General features: G+C 55.9%; 1 protein-coding gene across 1 annotated transcript in view; it reads right to left on the reverse strand.

Moving 5' to 3' along the window:
• Positions 1 to 14,284, reverse strand: part of CACNA1G (calcium voltage-gated channel subunit alpha1 G) — a 68,470-nt gene extending 54,186 nt beyond the window's left edge. Inside the window, exons 1-7 of the mRNA XM_007941877.1 lie at positions 14,043 to 14,284; positions 6,717 to 6,828; positions 6,445 to 6,578; positions 5,763 to 5,860; positions 3,540 to 3,699; positions 2,485 to 2,785; positions 2,217 to 2,309 (exon numbers count right to left, since the gene is read on the reverse strand). Of these exons, the coding sequence (XP_007940068.1) occupies positions 2,217 to 2,309; positions 2,485 to 2,785; positions 3,540 to 3,699; positions 5,763 to 5,860; positions 6,445 to 6,578; positions 6,717 to 6,828; positions 14,043 to 14,284 (1,140 nt within the window). The remainder of the gene's footprint in view (positions 1 to 2,216; positions 2,310 to 2,484; positions 2,786 to 3,539; positions 3,700 to 5,762; positions 5,861 to 6,444; positions 6,579 to 6,716; positions 6,829 to 14,042) is intronic.
• Between the last annotated feature and the right edge of the window lie 3,595 nt (positions 14,285 to 17,879).

Here is a 17,879-nt window from a genome sequence, read left to right on the forward strand (position 1 = left end):
ATATATATATATATATAGGGAGCTCTGGTAGCATAGTGGCTAAGGCCCTTGACTGCTAACCAGAAGGCTGGCAGTTCAAACCCATTAGCACACTCCTCGGAAGGAAGACGGGGCAATCTACTTCCGTAGTGATATCACCTCAGAAACCCAAGGAGGGGTCGCTATGAGTCAGGTCCGACTCGACCTTGGTGGGTGAAACCCTTAACCCTTCAGAATCCTCATCTGACCATGGGGACCACTGGCCTTACCTACATCCCTTTACCTGTGCCCTTTCTCTCCCCCTTCTGGGGGAGGGGCTTAGGTACTAGCCAAGCTACCACTCTGACTTGCCCACACTTCCTCGACCCCATCTCCACGCCTCACTTTCCTCAGGGCTCTGGGGTGGCCATTGCTTGGACAATAATCCAGAATGTAAAAAAAAACTCACTGCCATTGAGTGGATCCCGACTCATAGCGACCCCTCCTTGGGTTTCTAAGGCAGTATCTCTACGGAAGTAGATTGCCCAGTCTTGCTTCTGAGGAGTGACTGGTAGGTTTGAACCGCCAGCCTTCTGGTTAGCAAGCAGGCAAACGCCTTAGGCACTACACCACCAGAGCTCCTATGAATATTTATGGTGACAAAGCAGATTTTTTTTTTTCTAGATCGTGTCCTAGTAATTATGATAATTAGCTTCACTAGTGTGATTCCAGAGAGCTGTTTGGAAAGATTTTTCAAGGGGTGTGTGGGAGGGTGGAAACTAGGCCCCTTACCTCCCTGTCTGTTCCCCTTCCCCTCCCCCAAGCCCAGGGAGAGCAGTAAATTAAGAAAACGCTGCCTCCGTAAGCACTGGCCTCACTTCCTGAGGTAACAGTTGGGGTGAGAACAATTCTCCAGCCAGGCTTGTCCCAAACCCGGCCACTCTTCTGAACAGGGGAAAGTTTTGGGTGCAAGGATGGCCTTGAGGACTGCTCTTTCTCACAGCCTACCCTTTGTCACTTTGGTTGGCTCCACCAAGAGCTGCCTCATTCTGTATTCAACTCTCTCTGGAACTTGTTCTAGGTTCAGAGAAGATCTCAATCTCTTAATCTCTGGCTCAATATGTGGCACTCTGTCTGGCTCAGCCATTGATTCTTGGTGAACATGGAAAAGGAGCTGGACTTGGAGTTAGTAGCTTGGTATGGAATTGTCAGCTTTAGGCACTTGCTGTGTGATCTTGGCCAAGTGACCAACCTCTCTGAGGCTTATAGTTCTCTTCTGTGAGATGGAAACAGCAATGCCCACGCCCCACTCCTCACAGGGGGACTATGAGGATTATATGGACAGCAGATGTTACAGCCCTTGGTCAACAGTGACACCCAGACTTGCCCAATGACCTTAATTAACAACATATGCAAAGCATTTAATGGGGTCAGATACATAGGAAATGTCCATTTCCTTATTTGTAAAACAGTGGAATGATTACAGGATGGTGGTGAGAACTAAATGCACGAGTATATAAAAAGTGCTTAGATAGATTTTGTGGTGTATATATCACTATAATAACAAAAAAAGTGCTTAGAACCAGGGCAGATGGGTAGTAAGTGCCCAATAAATAATTAGCTATAAATGGTAGCAATTAAATTATTCACTATGAATGGAAGTGATTATAACTATTAAATATTGCTACTTTTGCCTCTGTCTTCTGTCCTCATAAAGTCCTGGAATTTCTGAGCTAGAAGGAACAAAAGATAATGCAGTATTTCTCAACATTAAATGACTGAAATTTTGGGGTGGGACAATACTTTGTTTGCAGGACCATTGTTTCAGGATGTTTAGCATCTCCCTCCCCACTCAACTGCCCAACAAAATATCAACGGAGCTCCCCTAGGCCTCATAAAAAACAAAAACCACCTTTTGCCATTTCCAAATGTCCCATAGGGGAGGCTGTATCGCCCTGGGTTGAGAACTACCCATTTTATGAAGATGCAGGATGAGGCTGGGGCCTCATGGGGAATGATTTACCCAAGGCCACACGGTGGTATGTGGTAGGGCTGGGCCTTGACCTTGCATTTCCTTCTGAGTCCTCATCTGGTGCCCTTTCACTACATGAGAACTGCTCTCACTGCCTGTGTCTCTAGGGGACTTGCATTAAGAGCTAACAATTTTAGACCCAGCAACCCTTCATCTTTCTGGAGTCCCTCACTGTTTTCCCAGGATGCCCCCCACCCACCCACCTAGGGCCTGAGAAGTCACTCACGATGATGAGGAGGATGAAGTAGATGAAGTTGTAGAAGGAATGAGCATCCATCACAAAGTACATGATGTCCACCCAGCCCTCCAGCGTGATGACCTGGGGGAAGGGAGATTGGCAGACTGACCCAGCCCACCCTAAACTCCTAAGGCTCCTCCAGGGACCCTGACCCTACCCCACCCCTGAGAAGGACCACTCCAAGCTGAACTATGTCCTGGGAGATGCATCTGGACAACTGTGTGGCCCTGATCTCCCAGTGCCCAGGCTGCCCCACCTGGAAGATGGCGATCCAGGCGTAGCCTATGTTGTCAAAGTTGATGGCACCCTTGAAGGGGTTGTGCTCCCCTGCGGAGCAGTTGGTATAGTACTGGTTCCAGTTGACGCAGGTGGTGTTGCTGGAGCTGTTGTAGGCCTCGTAGTCCAGCCCACAGGGCAGGCCACCGCCCCCCTCCCCGCGCAGCGTGGGCACACTCCGGCAGGATCGCATGCCGTTCTCACGCGGCTGGGAGCAGATGAAGGGGCTCTCGTCCTCGTTCTCCGTCTGGTAATAGCGCTCCAGGTCCACGCTTAGGGGGCTGCGGGTGGGTGGGGGACAGAAAATGAGGTTAGGGGCAGGATCTTCCACGGAGAGGGCTGAGTGAGAGGGTGTAGGCAAGCAGGATGGCCAGGGCAGAAGAACCAAGAGTAGGGGCCAAAAATGGGGCTGGGGCAGTGATTTACAGGCATGGAGCTGGGGGCACTGGGCATTCGGAGACTGAACGTGATGCTCTAGTGTTGGAGACTGGACAGTGATGCCCTAAAGTAGTGGTTTTCAAAATCTGCTGCAGACACGTACCAGAGAAGCTTTAAAAAGTCCCCATGCCCAGGCTGAACCCCAGTCCAATTAAATAAAAATCTCAAAGGGTGGGACCCCAGTATTAAACAAACCAACAAACAAAAGCCAAATCCATTGTTATCGATCAACTCCCACTCATGGTGACCCTATAGGACAGAGCAGAACTGCCCCCTGTGGTTTCCAAGGCTGTAAATCTTTACAGAAGCAGACTGCCCCATCTTTCTCTAGCAGAGGAACTGGTGGGTTCAAACTGCCAACCTTTTGGTTAGAAGCCCAACGCTTTAACCACTGTGTCACCAGAGCCCCTTACCCAGGGCATTAGTAAGTTTTAAAACTCCCTAGGTAATTCCAATGGATAGCTAGGTTTGAGAACCAGTGTTTGGGGGAGGGGGACAATAATAGAAGCAGGAATTGGGGGGAGGGGGTCTGAGGAAGGTCCCAGCCCTATAATCACTCCCAGATCAACAGGTCAGCCCTCCCTGTCCACCACTCACAGGCTGAAATTCTCAGGCAGGAAGCATCGGTTTCGGAGCAGCCCGGCCCAGAGCTGGACGCCAACAATGCCGAAGATGAAGAAGACGAAGAAACAGAGTAGCAGGACGTTGCCCAGCATGGGCAGCGTGTCCAACAGCAGCGTGACAAGGATGCGCATGCCTGTGGGAGCAGAAGCCACGCTGGGGCCGCCAGGCTGGCCAGTCTAGGCTGGCTGCCATGGGCCTGGCAGCGCTCCCAGAGGGGCCCACCAGGGACTGAGGCTGAGATGGCCTGGGCTCGAGCTGGAGGGGAGATCAATAAACACTTCTCACTCCCCAGGCAGCTCCAGCAGCCCCTGCCCCCACCCACAGTCCCCCTTGGCTGACTGGGACCACCAACCAGGAGCCATGGAACCGTGGTTTTCAAGCAGCCCACCTCAACCTCCCAACATCATCGTCGCACGGATGACATCACCCCCGATGTACAGAGAAGTCGAGGCTCAGAGAGCAGAGAGCTCCTGTTAACACCAGCACTTGTCCAGGGTCATACTGCTGCTAATGCAGGTGTCAGACTTAAACCCAGGCTTCCTGCTTTCACATCCTCCTCCCCAACACACACACACACACACACACACACACACCCCTCCTACTTCTTTCTCTCACCACAGTCATCCTACTTTTCTAAGTTATCACCATTGGGGTCACTGGGGAAACTGAGGCAGAGAATTGCTGGGGGAGGCTGGCAGAAGGAATCTCACTTAGGGAGCCAGCTCCTCTGCAGGGGCCAAGATGGCCTGTGTATCACCATGGTTTTGAGCCCCTCTGCCTCCAGGTCCCACAAGCAAGATATGAAGAGACACAACACTGCCTTCTCAGGAGTCCATCAATAGACAAAACACACACACACACACACACACAGAAATCCACTAAAAAATCCTCCTCTCCCTGCCAGCCCTGTTAGGGACACTTCCTTCCCTCCCTATTTCAGGTCTAGGACCCAACCAGCCCACTTGGACTGAAGCAGCTCCCAGATCAACAAGCCCTTGTCAAGCAGACAGACCTCTAATGATAGGTTTTGACCCCCAAAGTCCCCCACTAGGGAAAAACCTTCTAAGCAGCAGCTCATTAACCTCAGAGTGACTGCCACAGCCCTGCTCCGCCCCCTTCCAGCACAGCCTTCTCAGTCCCTCTTCCCCTCCCTCCCCCCCATCCCCCTCAGCTTCTCCTTTCTCCAACTGAGATCAATTCCTCAGGGTTTGCATTAAGGGAATTATACCGGTGGTTAGACAGAGGCCTATAAATCTGCCAACCATCACCTGGGGCGGGAGAGGAGGTGAAGGCATGGCCCTTGTCTGGAGCTCCTGTTAACACCAGCACATGGGACACCATAGTTCTGCTCACCCAGAGTGGGCAGCAACTCTCACTCGCTTTCTCTCTCTCTCTCTCTCTCTCTCTCTCTCTCTCTCTCACACACACACACACACATATATGAGTAAAAGGGGCTGTTACATCCAGGCACACAGCCCCAGAAATATGTCCCCACCCCCACTCTGGGACCACATCGGGGACCATCTGCAGCTTGCGTAGGTTGGGGAGTTGCAAGGGGCCCCCCCAAGCAAAGGGGGGCAGAAGGGAGGGGGAGCCAGAGCTGCCAAAGCCTAGCTGGCTCGGGAAACCAATGCGGTTTAATTTAGATAATGGTCTCCGCAGTTGCTGCAACGGGCTAGAGGAGGATAGGGAGGAGGAAGGGGACATGGCAGGGAGGGTGAGGCATGGAGTGGCCTTGTCTTGAGAGCAGTTATGTCCAGTGTGGCCACTGGGGTTTCACCAATGACACCCAGACTGAGTGCAGGGCTGCTGTGGCTGGAAACAGCCACCAGCATGTTGCCTCCCCTCCTGCTGGCCAGCTCACCTCTCCTATCCGGTGCTATCCCACTCCTTTTCCACTGGGGCAAAGGGTCATCAGGTGGATAGAAAGGGCCACCTGAGACATTTCTGAGACCCTGACCCCAAATCAGGCTGAAATGACAACAGGAGGATGTTCTACCCAGTTAACCCTACAGTTCAGTCAGGCTCTGGCTCGGCCTGGCTCCAGTGGGCCTAGCTCCCTGCCTATACAGAGTGCCAGCCTCGACCAGTCCTGTGCCTGGTCAGGTAAGGATGTGGTGGTAGGCAAGGTCTGAGATTTCCACATTTCCTCTTGGGGCCCTTTGTCCAGGGGCTCGGAGCTGAGGGATCACTCACTGGGTACCCGGTTAATGGCCCTGAGAGGTCGCAGCACACGGACTGTCCTGACAGCTGAGAAGCTGACATTCTGCAGGTCCAGCGAATACTCCAGCATCCTGCAGGGCAGAGCCCAAAGGGAGGCCAAAAGAGGTTATTGAGGAAGCCTGCGTGGGGACAGCAGCACAACCTCTGACTCTACCCCCTCCTTTACAAGGGACCCAGGAGGTTGGGCTCTGTGTCTGGGGCCATTCCCAAGCCAAAGACAAACTTGCCGACAGAGAATAGAGGAAGGACGGGACGGGGAAAAGGGTATAAATGAAGGGATCACAGAACTCGGAGTACAGGCCAGTGTACTGCAGGCACACAACCTCAGGCCCTTAGTGGGCACCAGTTGCTAATTCCACCTCACGGCGACCCCACGTGTGTCAAAGTAGAACTGTGCTCCACGGGGTTTGCTGACTTTGGAAGTAGATGGCCAGGGCTTTCTTTTGAGGAGTTTCTGGGTAAACGCAAACCTCTGACCTTTTGGTTAGCAGCAGAGCATACTAATCATTGGCATCATCCAGGACTCCCCTTAGTGGGCAACCAGGGAGAAAAAGCAGTTGCTGTGATTGGGTTGAGGGGTGGGGGCCTAGAACCCTGACCCTGGGGAAGGTACTGATCTGACCCACTGCTTTTCCGCCCTAGCCCAGGCCCTCACCCCGCAATGACAATGAAAAAGTCAAGCCGGTTCCAAGTGTCTCCCAGGTAACACTTTTTCCCAAAGATGCCCAAGGCCACCATCTTCACCACCATCTCCACAGCGAAGAAGGCAAAGATGAAGTCATCAAAGGCCTGATGTGGGGACAAGAGACTGCTGAAACTGAGAAGGGAGTTGGGGAACAGCCCCCCCAGCCCCAACCCTAGCCCCCAGTGTAGCCAGGGCCCCAGGCAGAAAAGAAACCAGGGGCTCACTCCCTCCCCACCCCACACCTGCAGGATCCGGCAGCGCTGAGAGTCACAGGCAATGTCCTCACACGGCCGGAACATTCCCAGGGTCACACAGTTGAGCAGGATGACCAACATGCTGATGCGCTCGAACCAGGTATCGGGCGGTCAAGGAAACAGCTCGCAGGGGCTGGGACTGAGCCCATTTCTCCACCCTACCCTACCACCTCCTCCCTGTTGACCTCCCAACCCTGGCTTGTACATCAGACCAGCCCCTAGGCCCAGGCCTATCAGGGTCATCTCACCTCTCCAGACTCCGCTTTCTCCTCTATAAAGCAGGAGAGGCCACAAATACCCTGACTGTTTGCACAAGCCATTTGGGGGATAAAATCGATCATGTTTATGGAAATGCCAGACACCAAGAGTTTGCTGCTGAATCCGAATTCTATTCTCCTACCTCACAGGGAAGATGTGAGAAGCAAATGAGATAATGTATGTGAATGTGTTACACAAACCTAAAGTCGTGCATTATGCCTGCCTTACAGTTTACCAAGCACCTTCACACAATGCCACATTTAAGGCTCACAACAGCCCTGTGAAGTATCTGGGGTAGATAATTCTATTTCTCAGAACCCAAGAAAACTGAAATCTGGAGAGCCAAAGTCATGTGTTGAAGGTCACCTGAGAAGCTAGGACACAAGTGAGGTTTCCCAGCTCCTAACGTGAGGTGCTTTCCTCTGCGCACCATGGCTGCTCAGGCATGCACGGATGGGCTGCCATTACTCTCCCGACACCAGATGGACAGGCAGAGGCAGACACCAAACAACCAGAGTCTGCAACTGCAGTCTCCTTCAGTCACAGCACCAAAATCCAAGGCTGCCTCTCCTACTACCGGCACCCTATCTTTCAAAACCATCCAAATACCAAGGTCAGAGCCTCACACAGTCTCTAGGCACATTCACACATTTCAATAACAAGGACTCACTACATGCCATACACTGTGCTAGGCATAAGTCCCCAGTCCACGCAGAGCAGACAAGACCCCATACACACCACCCATGCCACTGTCACACCTTGTGGCTTCTAGCAAAATCCTAGACCAGACTGGCTAAAATAGACTCCATCTACAGCAAGAAGTTCCTTTTAGACCCTGGGTCTTTCCACATAGTGTGTTCTACTGAAGGACTCACTTCTAGCCCATCAGCAGAAGCATGGACAAAATGACTTCTGGATCCTAGAAAGACCCAGGCAGCAGACTCATGGTCAGTGACCAAGCATCCTATTTTTCTCAAGGAAAATGTCTGAGTTGTGAGTGAGGTGGAGGAGAGCAGAGAGGCTAGAGACAAGCAGAGATGGGAACTGGGGAAAGGAGGAAGCCTAGGGAATGCAGGGGTATTGGTATCATGGCACCCAAGGTGAGACCCACCAAGCCAGACTCGATGGGCAGAAAAGGGTCCAGAGCAGATGACAGATCTTCCTGTCTCAACCCTACTCCTGGGACAAGAAGGTTTTGGCCAGGCACGAGAGAGCAGCAGCAATGCCCAGTGACTGAAGGACCTTCCTCCCAGCTGGTTCAAGGCATACCTCAGCTCTGTCCTGAATCCTAGACTGTGCCCCTACCACAGAGGCCATGTTGCTCTCAGTCCACTCACTATCCTCCTACTTTCTTCTCTCTTAACAGACTTCTTGCCTCAGACTCCCCATCACTTCTCTCTAGTTCTCAAAAAGTCCCAAGGCACTGGTTTCCCTAACCTCTGCTTCCTTACAAGAGTAGAAGAAAAACTTTCTAGGTTTTGGGGGTAAGTGGAGAGAAGAGGGAAATAAATCGACTGCTGTTTCCATGGAGCTATTTTCCTGAGTAGTACCAGAGCCCAGTGCATTTCTCCCCCAGAAACAGGGTCAGCCAGGGGTCATCCTAGAAAAAAAGGGGACAAGGAGGGAGCTCCCTTGGAGCCATCATCTGGAAAGGGAAGGGCATGATTACCCTCCAGGACTGTTCTGCTTCCCCAAGCTAGCCCCTTTCTCTCCTCCGCAGGGGAAGGGATTCTGGGAGGGGCCCACAGAGATGCCCCTACATGAGGGAGGGTGGGGAGTTCTCCTGAGAAGAGGGGCTGCCAGAGTACCTCGTGGGACACCTGTGTGGACCCCTACAGTGGCAGTGAATCTACCACGTTACAGTCATCTGTGGATTTGTCTCATCTCCCCTGCTGGGCTGTGGGCTCCTGGAAGGCAGGGGCTCTCATACGTCTTTATCTCCTGTGGAGAGCTTACCACAGTGCCTGGCACACTGCAGATGATCAATACATGGGAGGAATGAGTGAGCGAGTGAGTGAATGCCTTGCCTGGAAGCCAGATGTGTCTCCCCATTCATTTTCTCCTACCCTGTTTGCCTTCATAATGATGAACTGATTGTAGCTATGATGGAGATGAGGAAAAGGCAGAAGTGACACCATCCAGGAATCATCCTTCCTCCTGTTCTCACCTTCCACATGCACAGACAGGGGCTTCATATGGCCAGAATCTGCCTCACCCCCAGCTCCCAACCCTGGAAGCCCCTTCTCAAGCACCCTCTTGTCAATTCAACTTACTCCTTGGTGTATTCTGCCCCTCTCCACTTTCACTACAGGTAATTAGAAGTGGAAAGGAAAGAGACATGACACAGGAACATCGAGACAATCTGAATCAAGGAATAATGAACTCTCATTAATGGGGAGCCGGCGGGGGGGAGGTCCCTTCACCCTTCTCAAGGTGGGGCTCATTTCCCTGGGAACATGGCCATATGTCACTGTGTGATGTTCCTTTGTTGCCATAACAACAGAAGGATATGTCACCAGGTGGTGTGGATTGGTTGCCATGGTAATTAAAGGGACCCTCTCACACACAAACTCCCCTTACCCAGGCTGCTGCCTTGTCCTCATGTCAGGAAGGGGAAGTGGGGGGACCCAGAAGTTATCAGGTTGGGGAAAACCATGTGACAAATCTCCATGACAACCAAGGGATCGGGGGACACTGGTTGCCATAGTGACTATGAGAGACCTGTGCAGTCACATGTCCACTGTTGCTATGGTGACTGTCCAGGCTGGAGTGGATCCCAAAGGGGGAGGGGGGACAGGAGAGGGGAGTATCTTTCTTCTCACAACCCACCATCAAAAGCAAAGAAAAAGAAAATGGCCAAGAGGGAACCCCACTTCCATCCCTCCTCCTTTTTCCCTCCTGGGAGAAAGAACTAGAGCATGTTATCTCCACAATTGAGTCCTCCCGATGGCTTTATCTACAGCCCTCGCCTACCAAGCAGCTGTAAGAGTGAGGGAGGTAAGGGAAGGAAGAAGGAGAACTGGGGTAACTCCAGGAGCAAGGGGCTCCAGGCATTAACTGAGGAGAAAAGAAGGCCCTCCAGCTGCCCCATTCCCCAGCAGGAGCCTGGAAACCTAATACTCAGGAACACTGAGGGGGAAATGGGCCTGGACCCAGGAATCCTGGCTGCCTGTAAGGGCTGGAAAGATGGCGTGGGGACAGGTCAGACAACCCAGGGACAGGCTGGTGTCCATCAGATTTGGCAATCCCAAGGGTAGGATGGGATCTAGGGGATCCCCAGCATGAGGCTGAAGGGGGATTCCCCCAGCTGAGCCCCACCCCCAACTCCAATGGGCCTGTTTCCCTGTGGTTTCCCTAGCCGCTTCAGTCCAATGTGTGGGTGTGTGGGGAGAGAGGTTTCCAGCTGAAGCAAAAACTGAAGCCCACAGAAAGGCAGCCGCCCCACCCAGAGACAGAGACATGAGACACAGAGACACAAGAGAGACGGCCGCTGGAATCTTTGGGAAGGGAAATACGCCAAAAATCTGATTCAAACGTCTGTGCCTGTGTGTGTGTGCGCATGTCTGCGTGTGTGAGCAGTTGTGTCTGTTGCCATCCTGGCTGAGGCAGGCAGGGCGGGGTGAGAGCTGGGGCGGGAGCAGTGGAGGGGTGAGGGAGGGCTCCATGGTGGGGGTAATCCCAGGCATGGCTCCAACTGGCACTAGGGGTGATGGGGAGTCCCCCAGCAGTGCTGTAGAGCGCCATAGGTGGGAAGGAGTGTGCTTGTGACCCAGAAGGAAGCGGGCCCTGGGTCAGAGAGGGTGCCAAAGGGTGCTCTGTCGTCCCCACACACACACACAAGCCATCCTGTCCAATTCCCCAGCCCCAGTCCTTCTCCCCAGACCCCCTCTGGAGAGCCTTGGGCTTGAAAATGGGAGGAGGGACTGGGGAAAAGACAGGAAGCACCCCCGCGCCCCACCCCCGCGCCATTTCCTCTGAGGATCAAAATGGAGATTTCTCCCTAGGTAAGAGAAACAGGCAGACTTAGGGCACTGGGACAGTGGCATGGAAGGCTCTTGAAATTCCTGGTGCCCCTCCCTCCAGACACACACACTCAGACACGCACAGTGACGCACACTCACCACTCACATTCACTTCTGGAAGCCATTAGGGCTCCTGCCGTTTAGGCTTCCCCCTTCTCCCCCCACTCCTGGCAGGCTCCCCTCTCCCCCTCTGGCCCCCCTCCCACTCCCCCTCTCGGCATCCCAAATGCCAGCCTGTGATTTCCAAATGAGAAAAAGCTGTGCTGGGCTCTCAGCTTGGAGAAACTCCTACACAAACTTCCAGATGTGACACAACAGCCAGAGAGGGAATGCTAGGATCTCCTTCCCGGGAGGGAAACACACTCCCTCACACTTGAAGAAACACATGCTGGGAAGTCCAACACAGACTCCCCTATAAGCTGCAAGGAAGTGGGGACCCTTCCGATTCTGAGCTGACTGTCTATAAGCATCCCTGGTCTCCTTAATACCAAAACACACAGCCTTCTGAGACCCTCTCGTTTTTTGTTCCCTGCCCCAACACACACACACACACACACATATACACACTCACACACACACATTCACATCACTTTCTACCTGGGTCTAGATCTCCTCTCTAGGAAACCTGTCTTTCAAAGACAGGAGGAACAGCGGGGAAGACTAGAGAACATGCCAACAAGAGTCCCATTAGCTTGCCACTATGCAAGAGTGGGAGGTGTCCTTATGTCCCTCAGGCTCTGAGGTACAGAGATGACCCTTGTGGAGCCCACGGAAGTATCACAGATACCAAAAAGAGAAAAAGGGAAAGACTGAGGCCTAAGTCATTTTAGAGCCTCTGATAGTGAAAATCCAGGCTTCCCTTGGAACTTGGGTGGGATGGGAATGGGGGAGGGGGCACAGCTTAGCAGCCTCCCTGGCATGAAACTGTTCTCAACCCATCCTCAGCCAACCCAGGCTTACCTGCTCATCCTGACCTACTGATGCTGATGTCCCATGCCCCAGAATACTGCCCCCCAGAGGTAAGCCAGTTCCCTATGCCCAAAATGAACTCTGAGTTCCCACCTTTCTTCTCTCATTCTAGCTCTCTCTACTTGCTCCCTTCAGGACCCCTCTAAAAAGAAGCCTGCCCCTAGATCCTCTATTAGCACCTGGAAATAGGGCAGGTGGGGAGAGATGCTAGCCAGGAGGTTTGATTTAGGGGAGAGATGGGAAGGAAGAGGAGAAATAGGCCTCTCTCCCTCCAGGGGAGGGAGAGAGAGAGGGCTGAAGTGTTTTCCCATTCACGGAGAGAGGAGGTGGTTGGGGCGGGAGAGGAGAGATGCTCAGATCTCAACCTTCAGAGGGTCGCTCATTCCCCATCTCTATCTCTACCATAGAGAAAGGGCCCAGAGGGGAGCCCCAGAGCATAAGATGTGCCCATTTGGCAGGTCCGCAGACCTCCAAGGCCCTACTTTTCTCTTGTTGCAGCTCAGAGAGAAAGGAAAAAAGGCAGGAGGTGGGAAGAGGATACAAGAAAGGGAGCTTCCCAAAGACCCAAGGAGTGGTAAGGATTGGGGGGGGCAAGCTCACAGCCTGCTCTGCGCACTAGAAGCAGCAGAGCTGCAGGGAGCGAGGGCGGCACTAAGCTTTCCCCCTTCCCCAAAGCAGAGTCTGGGCTGGGACGTCAGTGGCTCCAAGAAGGACCTGGGGTCCCCCACACTGGGTCCCAAAGAGCCTCTGAGCTGGGAGGAAGGAGCCAGGAAAACCATCAAGACCTGGGAAGGCAGCGAACCCCCCCTTCCTTCCGTTGGTTGCGGGACCCACCCCGGAGCCAGGAGCCTGGAGCCCAGCATTATTAGTCAAGCAACGCTTTGTGTGAAGGGGGGAGGGGGAGGGGCTAGGGGCTGTCGGGGGGGGGGGTTGGGGTCTCCCCTACAGCTCCAGACTGAGCAGGGAGGCAGTGCTAAATCCATCTCCCTGGAATGTGGGGCTTGCAGTCTCCAAACCCAGAGGACCTGAGTCTTTCTTACCCTTCTGCTTACAGAATCACTGTCCCCCCAAATACTTTCAGAGGTCTGCAGTCACCGTACCTGCTCTGAGAGCAGAGGGGAGCATGCTGTGTTCGTGAAAGGGGAGGAGTAACTCCAGACGGCTTAATCCCATCTCCCCCACCCCCACCCGCACCCCCGCCAGAGCTCTGACCACAGTCTTTCCCTCCACGAGACAAAATCCAGCTTACAAAACTCCCCAACCCAACCTTCAGCACCTCGCGTGGAATAAGGAATCGGGTGGAAGGAAGAACGCTGGCATTGGGACTCAACTGAAGGGGGTTCGACTCAGGCTTTCGGGGCAGACAGCTCCCTCCACCACATCTTGTTCTCATTCTGCGCCCCTGACATCAGCCGCGGCCGGAATCTCCTTGTTGTTCCTCCAACCAGCGGGGGGAGGGGGCGGGGGGGACAAGACCTGGTCCCCGCCTCCCAACCTCTCCCTCTGGGTCAGTAAAATCCTCAGCCTCGAGGACCAGGTGGGGAGGGCTGGACCCCAGAATCCGCCGCAAACTTTGGGGCGGGGGCAGGAGGGAAACCCAGGAGATTGCGGTCCCCTCACCCCCGTCCCTGCAGCTTCCTCCCCACTCACCCACCCCCCAAACACGGAAACCAAACCCAGCTCGCTAACCTGCGGGCCGGGAGAGTAAAGCGCCCAGGCTCCCAAAGCTTTCTGCTTCGGAGAACGACGACCCTCCCCTGTCCACATCTGGAAAGCACCCAGCTGCGAACCCGCGGGGCACGTCTCCTCTCCGGGCCTTGATCCCACTCCCCCAGGAAGGGCAGAGGTGTGCGGACGGAGGTGGGGCTCGCCAGGGTACCAGCGTGACCTGCCCCCGTCCCTGCTCTGCCTCCGACGCCCCCAACCCTCTTCAGAACCCCCTTCTTGTCTCTCCACCCTCCAGGCTCACTTCTCCGACTCAGACTCACCTGGCGTTGGGTCCCCTCCGGCGGGCGGCCCGCCCCCCTCCGGGCCCCCTAGCCGGCCGTCGTGCCCCGAAGGATATGGGTTACAGACCGTGCGGAGACACCAGCTCCGCGGGCGGCTGTCCTGGCTCAAGTAGAAAAATACCACGGGGGCCAGCGCCGGGTACGGCAGCCCCTCGGCCTCGGAGTCCGCGCTGCCGGGGTCCTTCTCCGCCGACCCTGGCCCCTGCCGACCCCCGGCCCCGGACAGGTTGTTGATCCGCATGAAGCTCCGGGGCTGTCCCGACTCCTCGGCGCCCGCTCCATCCTCCTCCTCGTCCATCCTCTGGCCAGCCGGGGCCCCGGGCGGTCCAGAGAGGGGCTAGCGGCGCCCCTCGGAGGAGGTGTCCTCACGCAACCGGGGGTGCCCGGCGGGGGCGCATCTGGGGGGCTCTAGGGCTCAGGCTGAGCCCCCAGGAGGGCCAGTTCAGCCCAGCTCCCCCTGCCCGCAGGGGCATGCTGCCCGCGGGGCGCTGGGACGCAGGGGAGCCCCGCCTGGCGAAAGTCCCGCTTCCCCTGGGCCCCCCGGGCCAGCTGGCCGGCTACCCCTCACTTTGTTCCGGCTTCTTCGCTTCGCGCCCAGGCTCTGGCCGCCCGATTCGGCGCCACCTTCGGCGAAGCGTCCCCAAGAGGGGGAGAGGGAAGGAGGGCACCCGGCGCAGGGCGGGGAGGGGAGCCCCCTCTTCCCGCGGCGCAGCTGGAGCGGGATCTAAGGGGTCAGCATCGTCCCGGCTCCGCGCCAGCAACAGCGGGGGGAGGGGAGGAGGGATCTCTTTGGGGGTGGGTTTGGAGGGGTTGGGGGGCGGCTCCTTCCTGCGCCTGGCGGCCGGCTCACAGTCCGGGAGGGGCGGGGAGACGGTGGGAGGCCGTCCCGGGCGGGGGTGGAGGCAGAGATGCCGCCGCCGCAGGCGCCGCGGTAGCTGCCTCTGCCGTAGCTGTCGCCGGCGCTACTGCCTCCTCGGGCCGAGACGCGGAGCGAGCGAGCGAAAGCGGCGGCGAGGAGCCCGGCGCACACCACAGCTGGATCCCTCACTCCAACTTCAAGCCTCGGCCCCGCCTCTCCCCAGCCAGCCTCTCAGCCAATCGCGGCCCGCCGCCAGCCCCGAGCCGCGCGCCCATTGGCCGGCCGCCGTGGCAGTGCGGGCGGGGACACCGGGGGAGAGAACCACAGCTGGAATTTGGTTCCCACCCCAAAACCCAAGACCGCCTCTCTTTCCCCTCCTCTTGCTTCTGGGTCCTCTCCCGAAGACCGGAGCCAATCAGACGACCGCCCAAACCGAACCCACTTTCCTATTGGCCGCTGGGGTCTCCGGGACTCCCCTGGAAGGAACCCCCGGGAATCAAGATTCGGCGCGGGGTCCCGGAGTAGCGCTGCCGGCCCCTGATCATCCTTTGTCCACGACCTTCGAAGTGGACCGCAGCCGGAGGGCGGGGCTCAGTTCTGGGCCGACCTGGAGGAGAATAAAGGTGGGCGGACCGCGAGTGAGGGGTGTGACCAGGGTCCCAGCGCGAAATCCCAGATCTCCACCTGGTTAATCGTCCACCCTGGAATAGAGCCTGAGAAAGGGACTGGAGGCGGAGTAGAGCGGGGCGTCCCGGGGGTGGGGCTTCAGGATGGAGGGGGCGGGCCTTGGGGGATGCAGGCGGAGCCAGGGAAAGACTGGAGGAGGCATGGTCTGGGCGTGGCCTCCGCTAACCTCCTCAGATGCTAGCTACTTCGGCGACTTTGACCCTGACCTCCTAACCCTAACCCGCTGGCCCTGGTCTCACTTGGAGGTCATTCGTGGGCTTCCCGTCATCTGCGCCTGGGGGCCTTTAGAGGGTGTTGACCCACACGGGCTTTGTGCTTAAACACGTGGACAGGTAGCTCCGGAGTGCAGAACCGACAGCTGGGAAAGCAGCTGGGTCCTGAACTAGCAGCGAATGTGTGGGAGGGGATGGAAGCACACTACTTGGCCTAACCGACTCTTAACCTACAAAGCTCTCACCCAACCCCCACTCCGTGCCTCAATTTCGCCCTCTCCTGTCCCACTATGGCTTAGAAGGAGCCTACGCGCGGGACTAGAGCTTCGCGGGGCCCCTGCTCCCGCACACCTCCACCCTGCCGGGATCCAGGCCTCGCGGGTCTGCGGCTGCCCGCGCGCGCACACGCACGCGCAGGTCCCGGCCCTCGCCCCGCCTCACCTCCCCGAGGCCCCCTGCTTATTTAGCTCCAGCATCCTCCCGCTGCTGGTGCCCCTTAAGAGGCTTTGGGTACCCGGGAGCAGAGCACCGCGAGAGTGCTGGGCCGGGTGGGTGGTAGCACAGAGGATCAGACCGCGGGAAGCACTTCCGCAACATGTGCGGGAGGTAGACCGTAGGAACCGAGGGGCTTAGTTCCCTCTCCGGATACTTCGGGGCGCTAACGCCACTGCGGAGAGCCAGAGGGATGGCCCAGATGACCTTCAGCACCCCTCGACTCCAGAGGGTTTTTCGCTTGCGGGCGGCTGCGCCACTTACACAGCCAGGCACGCCTCCTGCTGCGTGCGTGGGGCTGGGGGCGTCGCGGCTCCCTCCAGGGGAGCGTGGCGGGGGGTGCGGAGCGCACAGCAGCGGCTGCGCTGTTGCCTCGCAGGTTGCCCTTTCGCGGAATCCGGGCACTGAATTGTGCAAATGAGGCCGGACTCATTTGCATTTCACGCTAATAAGCAGATCCCCTAAGTGCCTTTCTCTCCTGGCGGGGGTCTCTGCTCTCATTCCCAGCGTGCGGTGCCGGTGTCTTGAACTCCGGGGCCTTTTTCTGGGGAAAGGGGGGCAATTTATGGTTCACGTGGCGTGTCTCACACCCTCGTCCCTCCTGCCGGCCCTCAGTCTTCTGAGTCGGCCTGCTCTTCTGGGGCCAGGGTCAAGAAACCCGAGCGCTAACACCGGGAGGTAGCGACTCTTATCACCTCCTTTTTGTAGACAGTGGAAATGAGGCCAGAGACGCTTACCCAGCCCAATGGTCAGGTTCTCTGCCAACCAGCAGGCTCCACCTCCATCATCTAGGCCACCCCTGGTCTCTGGGCTGAACTCTGTTCTAGAACATACCCAGAAAGGGGGGCGGGCGCACACACACACACACACACACACACCCCATCTGGACAAACTAAGACCCACAGCTACTTCCCTGGGTTATTAGCCTGGGGGAGGTCTGTTACCCACAACATCCTGATCCCTGAGGTGTGGGAGAGGCAGAGGGACTCAGACATCCAATGAGAGATGACAGGTTAGCCAGTGGGGGAGGGGAGTAGAGAAGCAGGACCCACAGAGAAGGCAAAGGAAGTCTGTACACCATTTCTAACTTCTGCCAGCCAAGGCTCAGCTCAAACATCACCTCCTCAGAGCGATCTTTCAGCAAGTGTTACAATGCCTATTAAGTGACAAGGTCCTTCAAATGTAGCAAAGAGCCAGATAACCTCATAGCATTTAGCCAAGTCTGGAATTACAATAATGCAATGTACAGGAGCTCTGGTAGTGTAGTGCCTAAGGCATTTGACTGCTAACCAGAAGGTTGGCAGTTCTAACACATCAGCCACTCCTCGGAAGGAAGGTTGGGCAATCTACTTCTGTAGTGATGCTGCCTTGGAAACCCAAGGAGGGGTTGCTATGGGTCAAAATGGACTGAACTCTTAAGGCAGTGAGTTTGGGGTTTTTATTTATTTTTTAATTTTAGGCTGTATGTAGAAGTTCTGGTGGTGTAGTGGCTAAGGCACTTGACTGTTAACCAGAAGGCTGGAGGTTCAAACCCACCAGCCACTCCTCAGAAGGAAGACTGGGCAATCTACTTCCATAGCATTACTGCCTTGGAAACCCAAGGAGGGGTTGCTATGAGTAGGATCTGACTCAACAGCAGTGAT

Source organism: Orycteropus afer, unplaced genomic scaffold (assembly GCF_000298275.1).
Source record: "Orycteropus afer afer isolate SDZICR_OR568_19922 unplaced genomic scaffold, OryAfe1.0 scaffold00085, whole genome shotgun sequence".
In the NCBI taxonomy this organism is placed as follows: domain Eukaryota; kingdom Metazoa; phylum Chordata; class Mammalia; order Tubulidentata; family Orycteropodidae; genus Orycteropus; species Orycteropus afer.